Source organism: Neophocaena asiaeorientalis, unplaced genomic scaffold, assembly GCF_003031525.2.
Source record: "Neophocaena asiaeorientalis asiaeorientalis breed wild unplaced genomic scaffold, Neophocaena_asiaeorientalis_V1.1 scaffold45, whole genome shotgun sequence".
Lineage (NCBI taxonomy): Eukaryota > Metazoa > Chordata > Mammalia > Artiodactyla > Phocoenidae > Neophocaena > Neophocaena asiaeorientalis.
Window position 1 is genome coordinate 5,901,795 of NW_020174642.1, and position 12,404 is coordinate 5,914,198.

The 12,404-nt window shown below is 40.1% G+C and overlaps 1 protein-coding gene across 8 annotated transcripts in view; it reads left to right on the forward strand.

Moving 5' to 3' along the window:
- Window positions 1–12,404, forward strand: part of DYRK1A (dual specificity tyrosine phosphorylation regulated kinase 1A) — a 144,888-nt gene that overhangs the window by 84,443 nt on the left and 48,041 nt on the right. The window contains exon 1 of one of the 8 annotated variants that reach the window (XM_024758154.1): window positions 3,800–3,818. The exons of 5 other annotated variants lie outside the window; for them this stretch is intronic. Coding sequence is in view for 2 of the 3 variants with exons in the window: in XM_024758155.1 (XP_024613923.1) it covers window positions 5,287–5,410 (124 nt within the window). In the remaining variant the exon portion in view is untranslated. Of the gene's footprint in view, window positions 1–3,799; window positions 3,819–5,271; window positions 5,411–12,404 lie in introns of those variants that run through there. 2 more of the 8 variants (XM_024758155.1, XM_024758148.1) reach the window with 2 other exon arrangements.

Genomic DNA, 12,404 nt, shown 5'->3' on the forward strand with positions numbered 1-12,404 from the left:
GCACATGGGATCTTCCTGGACTGGGGCATGAACCCGCGTCCCCTGCATCGGCAGGCGGACTCTAAACCACTGCGCCACCAGGGAAGCCCGCTCAGTAAATACTTGTTGAATGAATGAATTAGAAGATAGATTGGTTGTTAAGGGGGCATGTAGAATCCAGGAAGGATTTGGTTTTAACAGTAAGGAAATAGAGCATATTTATATGTTTGACAGAACTGGAAGGGAGAGGTAGATGATAATAGAGGGGCAGTTTGATGGAGGAAGTTCCCTGGAGGAAGGCCCCTGAGGAGGTGGTTGGAAATGGGGTCTAGCAGCCCAGGTAGGAAGGATGAGAGATGTTCTGCTATCTTACCTCTTTTGAAGAGGTATGTTCTTCAGTTATATTTTAGGAAACCCAAATCCAGTTTGTTTAGCATAAATTTCTAATTGGAATTGTGTTATAGCTATTTCTTCCCCTCATTTTAGATATTAGATAGTTGAGAGTTATTTTAAAAAATCTTAAAAGTGGTTTCCCTAATGACTTAAAAAAATTGAATCATTATGTTGTACGCCTGAAACTAATATAATGCTGTATGTCAATTATACCTCAATTAAAATTTTTTTTAATTAAAAAAAGGAAGGAGGGCTTCCCTGGTGGCACAGTGGTTGAGAGTCCGCCTGCCGATGCAGGGGACGTGGGTTCGTGCCCCGGTCCGGGAGGATCCCACATGCCGCGGAGCGGCTGGGTCCGTGAGCCATGGCCGCTGAGCCTGCGCGTCCGGAGCCTGTGCTCCGCAACGGGAGAGGCCGCAACAGTGAGAGGCCCGCGTACCACAAAACAAACAAACAAACAAAAAAAGAAAGGAAAAGAAAAACATCTTTTCACGTGGGAAGTGGGAAGAAGTGTTATTGACATGTATCGACATTCTTTCTTTGATGTCATTCGACTAGAAAAAGAAGTATTTTCTGTGTTAAAATTAATCAAATCTAGTTTTTAGCATTGTGATTATATTTATCTGCATTGTACATGTCTGAATATAAAATAAGGTTATTTCCCCCAAATTATTCCTCAGTCCTTACATACTTGAGTTCTTAAACAGTCTTTTGTATTGTCTCTTCTGTTAGGGGGTATACTATTACTGTTCATTACTTTATTTGAATAATACAGGTCTGTTTGGGGATGACATGTAAGCATGGGGAACTGCTTTCAGTAGTTTGGGATGCTTATGGAGATCGTTTGAGGTAACGAATCTGTTCAAAGTGAGGCAGAGAAATTTAACACAGATTTTTAAGGTCATGATCTCATGTTTTCAGGTGTTGATGTTGTAAATAAAACTTTTGAAGATCATTTTTTAAAGTATTGTAATAAGTAGAAATCGTGAATATACCCGTAGAATTAATGGAAAACATCAACTCTTCTAATTTAAAAAGTTTTTAATCTTACTGTTACTTGGGATAATATATCCAGTTATAGTGTCATACGGTCATTCAAAAAATGTTGCCTTTAAAACAGTTTAGAAGTTAAGATTGTGTGCCCTGGGAAACCTAGGTGACTTTAAAGGAAATCCAATGAGGACAAGAAACTGGTATTGAAGATTGGAAGTAGGCTTTTGACTATATCGTGATGGACACCTCCCATATATTTAGATAGATATGCTCAGGCACACCTCAGAGATACTGTGGGTTCGATTCCAGGCCACCACAATAAAGTGAATCACATGAAGTTTTTGGTTTCTCAGTGCATATAAAAGTTATGTTTACACTATACCGTCGTCTGTTAAGTGTTCAATAATAGCATTATGTCTTTTAAAAAAGTACATACCTTGATTTAAAAAATTCCAAAAAAACCCCAATTACAATAGTAACATCAGAGATCACTGATCACACATCACCATAACAAACGTAGTAATAATGAAAAAGTTCGGAATATTGCAAGAATTACGAAAATGTGACACAGAGACATGAAGTGAGCAAATGCTGTTGGAAAAATGGTGCCGATAGACTTGCTTGACTTGGGGTTGCCACAAACCTTCAGTTTGTAAAAATCACAATATTTGCGAAGTTCAATAAAGTGAAGCGCAGTAGAACAAGGCACACCTGTAGTCGTGGTCCGATTGGGAAATGTGAACTCTTCTTGCTTTGGGGACAGTCGTATATTCCTGACGGAGGTATGCTCAGGCAAATATGATGATGTCAAGGCTGGAAGTGACAGGGGAGATGGTTGTTCATGGGTGTTCAACCTTTTTTCTGCCCAAGCATCCAGAGCAGGTTAACACCTGTCAAAACAGAGGCTTTCTAGGAAAATGCTTCAGAGATGGGGAAGAAAGGAGGGTGATGTGTATATTTTGAAGAAGCCCCAAATAGATGGTGATACTTCCTCTGTATGTGACGCAGTAGGGTATGTGACGGGGTAGGGCTGTTGGTACAGGTGGCATGTTTTCCCCAATGTCACGTAGTTAACCTCTGAATTTGGACCAGCACTGTGGGCTTCTCCTCCCCAGGCCAATTTTTGTTTTTCTCTGCCACACTCTTTTCCTTCTCCTTTTATTGTTTTTGTACCCTTTTCTCCTTTCTATTCTCAATAAAGGTTTAACTGTCATGTGCTTGATAGCATGAAAACTGCTGAGATGTACTAGGAAGCAGTCTTTGACCAAGTCATTACATTTAAGAACATGTGTTCATTCAACCTAGTGCCCTTTTCAGACTTTCTCATTGTCACCGTTTCCTAAGTCTCCTAGGCTCAAAACCACTGAGCCATTTTTGAAACCAGCTTGTCTCTCATCTTCCATCTTTAAACAAGTTTTTAAGTCCTGTCATTTCTATCCCGTGGTGTCTCTTCATACATCCTCCTTTTTTTTCCCCAACATTAATCTCGTAAAGCCTCTCACAGTCCTTTGCTCGGACTGTTGAAATAAGCCCCTAATTGATCTCTGCTTGAGGTTTCTCTCTGTTTCAATCCGTATTACACATCAATTATGATAAGCTTAAATAATAGAACATCTATTGAGCACTTACCATGTGCCAGATATTGTTTAAAACAGCAGTCCCCAACCTTTTTGGCACTAGGGACCGATTTCGTGGAAGACAATTTTTCCACGGATGGGGGGGACATGGTTCAGGTGGTAATGCAGCGATGGGGAGAGGCAGATGAAGCTTTGCTCGCTGGCCTGCCGCTCACACGCGGCCGTGCGGCCCTGTTCCTAACAGGCTGCGGACCGATAATGGTCCGTGGCCTGGTGGTTAGGGATCCCTGGTTTAAAACATTGTCTTTAACTTTCATAATAGTCTTGAGGTTCAAGCACTGTTATTAACCCATTCTGCAGATGGAAAGGGAGGCAGAGATTGAATTATCCAGTCACTCAGTAGCTAGGTAGTAAGTGGCAAAATTGAATCCAGACACTCCAGAGTGTGTGTTTCTATAGTTGAAAACACAGCTGGAGTGGTGTCACTCCTGGCACCCTTTCTCTGGCACCCTCTTACCTATTTTACAAAATCCAAATCTCTTATCCTGGCAGAAAGACTCTTTGGTCCAGCCTGCCTTTCTATCTGTAACCTACTCCTCTGTCTATGTTCTCCAGCCAAACTTGAAGTGACATTTGCACCGCTGTCTGGAAGAGAAGTGGGAGTTGGTCGGGCAAAGTAGCGGAGTAAGGAGGGAGCGGAGGGTGCGCCTGGGAGAGCTGGGGCTGGAGCCCGAGGGAGGGCCTGCACAGGGTGAGGCTGCAGGTGAAGGTCGGTCTGGACTGTGGCCCACTTCCCGGTCTTGTCTTTTTCCACAGGACATTTTCGTGAGCTCTTCACAAGATTCATGGAGACTGAGAACTGGCTTTTTTAGGAAGGTACTTTTGTAAAGCTTGATGTGAAGTTTATCTGTTTTTCCTAGATTCCTTTTTAAATTCCCCTCTCTTCTGGCCACAGCCATCCATTTGGATGCATCCGTGCTGCATTTATTTTCACTTGAATTCAAGCAGGTTGTGCTTGGGAAGGACATTCTCAAGCAGGGTGCTCTTTCTCAGCCTCGATCTCTTTTCCCTGCTAGTTCAGTTTATCTTCACTCCTTGCAAGGGAAGACCTAGCAGTCTCGTCTTGTAGGAGGTGTTTCTCGTGTCTCTTGAGCACTTTCCCACTCTTTCTATCTTTGAGGCGTCCCCTGGTGAGGAGAGTGGACTGTGCAGAGCCTGGGTTGTGTTACCACTGACCAGCCATGAGCATGGGGCCACCACATTTAGGGCCCCTGTGCAGCTGCTGGACTTCAGTTTCTTTCTATGTAAAGTGTAACAGATGCTGTAATGATGCCACCTAATTCTTGGAGCTTTTGTGGATATGAGGCATACTGGAACCAAACTTGGCATGGAAGAAGGGTTTAATGAATGTTGTTACTATTTTTTACTTTTATTACTTTTTCTTTAGTTGTGAAAAACTATTGACAGAGCATTCTGGTAAAGGGTCATACAAACCTGCTTTATTCTTACTATTACTACTGAGGGTATTCTCTTTGGTTTAGAAAAATGTGCTTGTTTGAGAGGTAAATAATGAAATCTCATTGTTATTTACCTGTCGACTTACTTTTTGACTTCCAGTGAGTTTGGAAGTTTTCCCATATGCTTATTATTGGTTTGTGAGAATTGCATCTTTTGCCTTTTTTTGGGGTGTGGGGGCAGATCTTAGTGTTTTTAATTGTATCGTTAGAGAGCTTTATATATTTAAGGATATTGTATAACACTTTGGACAGTAACATTTTCCAGACTGTTTTCATTTGGCATGGAACTCAGATGCAGATTTTAAACACTTTTGCACAGTAGAAATGGAAGACGGAAAACTAATGATGAGCTCTAAAATGATGTATTTATTTGCTACATAAATATAGTTTTAATGAAGTGTTCCTTTTAAAAATATTATTACATTTTATAACCTCTGTGAACAGTTAACAGTTTGCTCAGTACTTAACTTTTAAAGTGTCTCTGGTCAGATAAATATCTTGCCTTTGGGGCATTTTGTAATGGAAAATCCCTGTATATATACAGTGTTCTAATTGGAATCACAAAGCCAAATGATTGCCTCATTGGATAATTTTAAGTATTATGCTGCAATTCAATATAGGTACCCAACTAAGCACTGAACTAGATTTAAAAATATCTTGTATGTTTAACAGCTGTCTAGCTAGAACGAAAAAAGAGTGAGGAGAGGAGTTATGTGTATGTTCTCCTCTTTTCCGCCTGGGATCAGAGAAGGAGAGAGTTTTAAAAGTGTTTTTTTCTTTCTCAGCTGCTGTTGCTGTGCCTGCTTTGGGAGAAGGCAGAGGCAAAGATGAGGGAACGTATGGGGCAACTTTCTTTCCAAAGAAACTTTATGTGCCTGAAACTTAGTAGCATCTCCAGACACTTGTTAAAGTGGCATGGTTGTGGCATAGCTGAAGTGATGGCAGCCTGTGGTAGGTGACATTTCCGCCTGTGTTGTATTCCTAGCGGCCTCTCTCTGTGTTCTGATTCTTCTTCCTGGAGGGGAAGGCAGCTAAGCAGGCAGTGTTCAGCTTTTTAATAGCTTCATAATATTTTAGCTTTTAGTTGTGTTGTAATATGTGGTTTCTCTTCCTTTTGTACTTCCAGGTTTCTGGAAGGCAACTGTAGTGTTTATGGGCCCTAGCAAAGTCGTGGTCAAGAGATCTGAAGAAAAATCCTGGAATGGGGTTGGGGAGGGAGCATCTTTGGGTAATTCAGGTTTTATATGTATGAACATATTCATACATTATGTGTGTGTGTATGTATATACGTGTATATACTTTATGTGTGTGTATATATATGTATATATAAAACATTTAAAGTTTTTTTTAGATATATAGTATTTTACTATGTTTTTGTATAGATTTTTTTAAAAAGGAAATAAATTAGAATCTAACCACCATTTATTAAAATGTGTCGTTTAAGCTCTAAACAGAGACTTTTGAGCACAACCTTTCCTTTCCTCTGGCAATGATCTGTGTAACATTTCAAATCCATGGCATTTTACAAAGGAAGGAATACTTTGTGTTTATGTGACTGGACAAGATGATGAACCATCTCATTTCATGTATGAGGAAACTGACTTATTTGTTACCATGCTGCATTTATGCAGGTGTTACAGCAAGCGAGAGGAAGTCTTAAATCCTAGTTCAGTGTATTTCTATGTAGCAAGCTTGAACTTTCCTGGTGTATTTCTCATTTTACCTGTTTTGTAAATGAATATGCTAAATTTGCCTGTTACAGAGGAATCTGAGATATGGAAAGCAGAGCTTCACAAAGGTGGTTATGAGCAGCTTGAGATCTACAGTTATCCCATCTGGATGGTTCCAGTGCTTTTCCTTAACTGTCCCACAGATGACTCTGACCTGAGAGGAGGTGAATGAAAACCCCATCTTCCGACTGAAAATAGGAAGTGGCGTTCATTGAATGCACATGTCACGTTACTGCTGGTTAGGCTGACTTTAACTGTTTCATGCGTTGTCAACTACCGCTAACCCTGTCTCAGGTGATTGTATTTGCTAAACCATAAATAAGGGTATGTGTCATCTGACAAATACTAGTATGAGGGACAGCTGTCTGATAGCCTTGAGCTACACGATCACTGTCGTCCCTTCTCGTTGAAAGGCACGCTAGACTCTCAGATCTGGCTTACCGTCTAATTGAATGATGATAGTTCCTTAGCTTGCTTGAAAGAATTGTTTCTTGATTTTAACCAGTATAGTTTGTCAGTTTGAATGACTTACATCATTTTTGTAATACTTTCGGTATCGTTATTTATTTATGAAAGTTAAACTTACTGAAGGCCAGATGACTGCAGTGAACATGTGAATCCTTCAGTTAAACAAGCGTTTAGCATTTATACAAGCATTCTAGTCAGGACCCCAGTTATTTGCTCATTTTCTTTGTTATTAACCTGGATGCCTGGTAGAGCAACCAGCACTGTCCTGTGTAGATCTTCTAGATTCTTGAAAATACTTTTATTCTCACAGTGGTAGTAGATTTTTTTCTTTTTTTCGAATCTTGGTCTCCTTTAGCCTGATTAGTTACCTGTTGAACAAATCATGTTATTCTCATACTATGGCTAGAAAGAAATTTATGTAAATTAGGTCCTATATTTATAGGTGACACTGTTTCTGTACTGAGACACTGATATTGCCGGAAAAGGCTGCTGGAGCAGCTGTTGTCTCATTGCTGTTCCCTTGTGTTGAGAGCTGGATTTTGCTCGTTCAGAAGGCATCTTTTTTCTGTCCCTCTGCAGGGCTGTCCGGTGAAACAGCATCTAAAATTAAACCATCAGAAACAAGTTTGCTTTTTGTTTCCCAAAAGGACTGGAGTAGGGTTGGGTGGATGGGTTAGAGGCTATACAACTTTGAAACAGTTATGAGCCAACAAGGATCATGCAGCTACCATCATGAAGATAAACCGTTTTTTTAATCGTATTTCCCTCAAACTTAATTTGCCTCAAAAGCGTGTTTGTGAACATTTTGTTCAAGTGGCCATTATTTTGGTTGCTGTGTTAAGTGTGTTGCTTTCTTTAGCATGTAATTTTTCCAGTAAAATTTTAGTTTTAAGTTTTAGAAAAGTTTTGTTGAAGTCATTTACAATCAGTTACCAGTTAATCATACCTAAAATTCAGCAGCTTGTATGCTTGATTTATTGTAACATAGTAATCTTTTGTGTTGGCATTTCTAAATCTTCTCCTAATGGCAGATTCATATTTATAAATTTGTAAATGTCTGTGCTCGTTCTGTACTGTACAGTGATTGGTTAGGCAGCAGTTACAGCATGTCTACTGAATGTTGAGCACTGTTCTAAGTCCTAGGGATTCAGTAGTGAACAAAGCTGGAGGAGGGCAGGGGGAGTGTCCGTTTCAGTAACATTATTGCACTGGGAGGTGGACTGGCTTCTCATCCATATCAGTCACTAAGTAGCTACCAGGCCAAGGAAGAAAATCACTGATCTTCATTTTCTTCAAGTGGTTGGAATTGATCCCTTGAAAGGTTTAATCTCGCTTCTAAAATTTCTCTACGGAAATTGTGTATGTTTACTTGTCTTTTGTTTCAGCCCCACCCCCCCATTCCTAAAAATTAAGGGCTCAAAGGCTGCTTGGCACCTTGTTTCCTACTAAAGGGGGAAATTTTTTATTTAGATGGGCTTATGACTGATTAAACATTTTAATTTAATGGACAGTATAAGAAAAAAGGGATTTCTTTTTTTCCACTTGGAATTTTTTCATAGCTGCTGATAACCCATAAAATAACCAGGTAGTATTATCTGTTTTATTTATTTTTTTCTATTTAAACATATTTTATAATTTTAGAATATTGAGAGAAATACAAATTTACCCATATTATGTATTATATATACTATGTACAGTATAATAATTATAGAGTCTGGCAGCTGTCTCTTGAGTGATTATTTTAATCCTTTTTGTGTTCCAGATGCTATTATTAAAAATAAGTGCTTGACATTTTACTTCAGCTATAAGAATTTGGTTTGCCGTTAGTAACTGAAAGGGTAAAGGACCGTTTACTGTCTTACTTAGGGCTAAGTAAGATTTTCTGTGATCTAGTTGAGGATAATCCGTCCATCTGTCCATCCATCCATCCATCCACCCATCCAGTCTTTCTCAGTGGTTGCTTGAGGGCTTACCACATGCATCCTTAAGTTATAGTGTCTTGTACTCTAGGCATGTGGGCTTCAGTAGTTGTGGCACACGAGCTCTGTAGTTGTGGCTCGCGGGCTCTAGAGCGCAGGCTCAGCAGTTGTGGCGTACCGGCTTAGTTGCTCCGCGGCATGTGGGATCTTCCCGGACCAGGGCTCGAACCCGTGTCCCCTGCATTGGCAGGTGGATTCTTAACCACTGCACCACCAGGGAAGCCCTGTTTCTTTGTTTTTAAATTGGCTGATTTTTCCCCCCCTTCCACAGTGTCTAGTCTCCTATTTAGTCCATTTAGTGAATTTTTCACTTCAATTATTTTTCATTTCTAGAATTTCTTTTTGGTTCCTATTTATGTTTTCCATTTATCTGTTAAGATTTGCTGTTTGTTCTTTTATTTTGTCCGTAATTTCCTTTATATTTTAAAAGATTTCTAATCTATTTTTTGTCTGCTCATTTCACTATTTCTGTCATTTCTGGGTCTATTAATGAGGTACTTTCTTCCTGAATACAGATCTCCTTTTCCTGCTTCTTTGTGTGCCTAGTGATTTTTGACTGGATATGGGCGTTAAGAATGCTAGGCTGTTGAGCAACTGGGTTTTGTTGCCCTCCTTTTAAGAAGTGTTGAATTCTGTCCTGGTGGGCTGTTAGCTTACTTGTTGGTCATCTTGATCCTTTGAGGTTTGTTTCAGTCTCTGTTACAAGTGGAAGGCTGCCTTTTATAGGGCCAGTATAGCTTTCCTCCTAAAGTGTGGATTTTCTGGGGTCTCTGTTGAATGTCTGTGATGTTTGTCGCGGTTTCTCCACCCTAAGTGATTAGAACACTTAACTGTCTCCCAGTCCGGGGCGAGTTCTAGTAGTTGTTCAGCTTTCAGCTCCCTGCTGTTGCTCTTTGCGTGGCCTCATGGACCTTCACCTGACGATTGTGCAGCTTAGTATTTGGCCACACAGTCAAGGGCATCCCCAGGTATAGATGAATGGAGCTCCTTCTCTGCATAACTCCCTTATTTCTACTGCCTGCCCCACAGATTCCAGCTAGCTCAGCAGCCTCGAACTCTCATCTCTGTCTCCTCAGTTCAGTAAGACCCCTGTGTTCTGTTTGGGCCCCTCCCTGCACTGTACTCTGGAAATTGTCTCCAGATGGAAAGCCAGGGTGGCTATGGGGCTCACCAAGTTTGTTTCCCTTCTCTCGGTGATCACTAGGCACACAAAGAAGCTGTTCTGTGCGGCCTGTTGTCCAGTGTCTGAAAACAGTCATTTCATCTGTTTTGACTAGCTTCGTAGTGGTTTGTTGTGAGTGAGGTAGTTCGGTACCAGGTGCTCTAAAATGGTCAGAAGTGGAAGTCTGATGTTATAGGCTTTAAAGAGAAATATTTTTATCCCTATACCATTGTTACTTTTAACAATTTAATGCACAGATTTACTTAACATCTCATATTGATAAACCGAGCATTTGTTTAGGTCTTATATGAGCAACTTCATCCTGTTTGTAGACAATTGAATATGCTGTTTTGGCTATTAGGTTAAAGTGTGTGTGTGTGTGTGTGTGTGTGTGTGTGTGTGTGTGTGTGTGTACATGTACACATGCATTCTGTGGTGATACATATTGGCCACTAACTAGAGGGTAATAAGAAATCAGTTCATTTGTTTTTAAAATTAGATAATTTATAGAATCATAACATAGTTTCACCTTAATGTATATTTATTTAACACCTGTGGAGGCAGGCACTGTCATGTGCTTGGGATATAAAAGTGAGTAAGAGAAATTGACTGTCAGCAATAGATGTAGCCTGTGCTGTGATTAGACTGTTCTTTACTTCTGGCTCATGAGCCCCGATTTTATTTATTTATTTATATATTTATATTTTTATTTTTGGCTGTGTTGAGTCTTTGTTGCTGCGTGCGGGCTTTCTCCAGTTGCAGCGAGCGGGGGCTACTCTTCGTTGTGGTGTGCGGGCTTCTCACTGTGGTGGCTTCTCTTGTTACAGAGCACAGGCTGTAGGTGCACGGGCTTCAGTAGTTGCGGCACGCGGGCTCTAGAGCGCAGGCTCAGTAGTTGTGGCGCACGGGCATAGCCGCTCCGCGGCATGTGGGATCTTCCCGGACCAGGGCTCAAACCCATGTCCCCTGCATTGGCAGGCGGATTCTTAACCACTGTGGCATTTTAAAAATACTTCTTTCATCCTTACCCCCTTCAGCTTTCTCCCTCCCTTTTTGAACCATTTCTTCACCTTCTAAATATTCCTGATGGATTCAGTTCATTCTTTCACCGAACAAATATTTATTGAATGCAGGCCACGTCCCAGGCACTGTTCTTAGTACTAATGATATCTTACTCGTGGACTTCCATTCAGTTACCCTCTTAATTTGTATTTTTCTTGCCAGCCATCATTAAAAGTGCAACTGGCTACTCCTTTAACGTTTTTCTTCTCTTTTGCTATGGGTATATCTTGTTGCTAGGGACCTTGGAGGTTTCTTCCCACTTAAGCTTGGTTGCCTTTCTGTCATTTCTTAGGGGATTCTGTCTCAGAAACTTGGCTTCGTAAAAGTTTCTGCATTTGAATGTCTTAGTTTTAATTAACTTGAATTATTCTCATTTTTCTTTGTTCTTTAATATTGTTCTGTCTCTTTAAAATCTAATGTGGATTAATACTGTCACAAGGATGGTCTCCTATCAGTATATTAATTAAAAAAAAATTCAAGTTAGCTACAAGTGACGCTACATGTGGGTCTTATATCAGAGATAAATGATTGTTATTTTCACTCAGGGTCTTCTCCCAGGCTTTTCTGTTTGGTATTTCCTCTGTGTCTACTTCTGCCTCTGTCTTGCCGTCTCTCAGTCTCTGAGATCTGTTCATGGAATGTTTCTCTCTAGAATCAATGCTAATCTCTACTAGTGTTATGGTCTCTAGTTGTTAAAGTTTAGAACATAGTGAGGAAGCTGCTTCATTTTAAAAAATTTATTCATTTATTTATTATTTAGTTATTTTTGGCTGTGTTGGGTCTTCGTTTCTGCGCGAGGGCTTTCTCCAGTTGCAGCAAGCGGGGACCACTCTTCATTGCGATGCGTGGGCCTCTCACTGTCGCAGCCTCTCGTTGCAGAGCGCAGGCTCCAGACACGCAGGCTCAGTAGTAGTGGCTCACGGGCCCAGTTGCTCCGCGGCATGTGGGATCTTCCCAGACCAGTGCTCGAACCCGTGTCCCCTGCATTGGCAGGCAGATTCTCAACCACTGCGCCACCAAGGAAGCCCGCTGCTTCATTTTTAAGTAAACTATTTACCAACATTTTTATGAACTTTTAAAATTTATGAAGATATGCTTATGGTTTAAAAGATCCATAGAGTTCAGAAGGATATAAAAAATGAAGACAGGACCTTACATGCATCCTTTTCTCCAACTTGCCTTTTATACTATTTGGCAGCAATTTAAAATATTACATTGGAGTTGAACTCCAAGAAATGATTTTGAAGCAGAAACTAACACACCATTGTAAAGCAATTATACTCCAATAAAGATATTTAAAAAAAATAATTTTGAATTAAGTTTTATAAGTTTATCATTAAATTAAAATATCTGCTATTGCAACATGTATTTATGATACATTCTTGGGCTAAAATATTTTTAATTTAGTTGAATAAGGGTTATATATAATATGGCAGATACAGGTTAAACCATATGTAATTGCTGTTTTGTAGGCCAAAGGAGGTCTAATATCAGCAATTTCATATAGTTCAGCCTAATTCTTTATCATCGTCTCTGTTATAGGA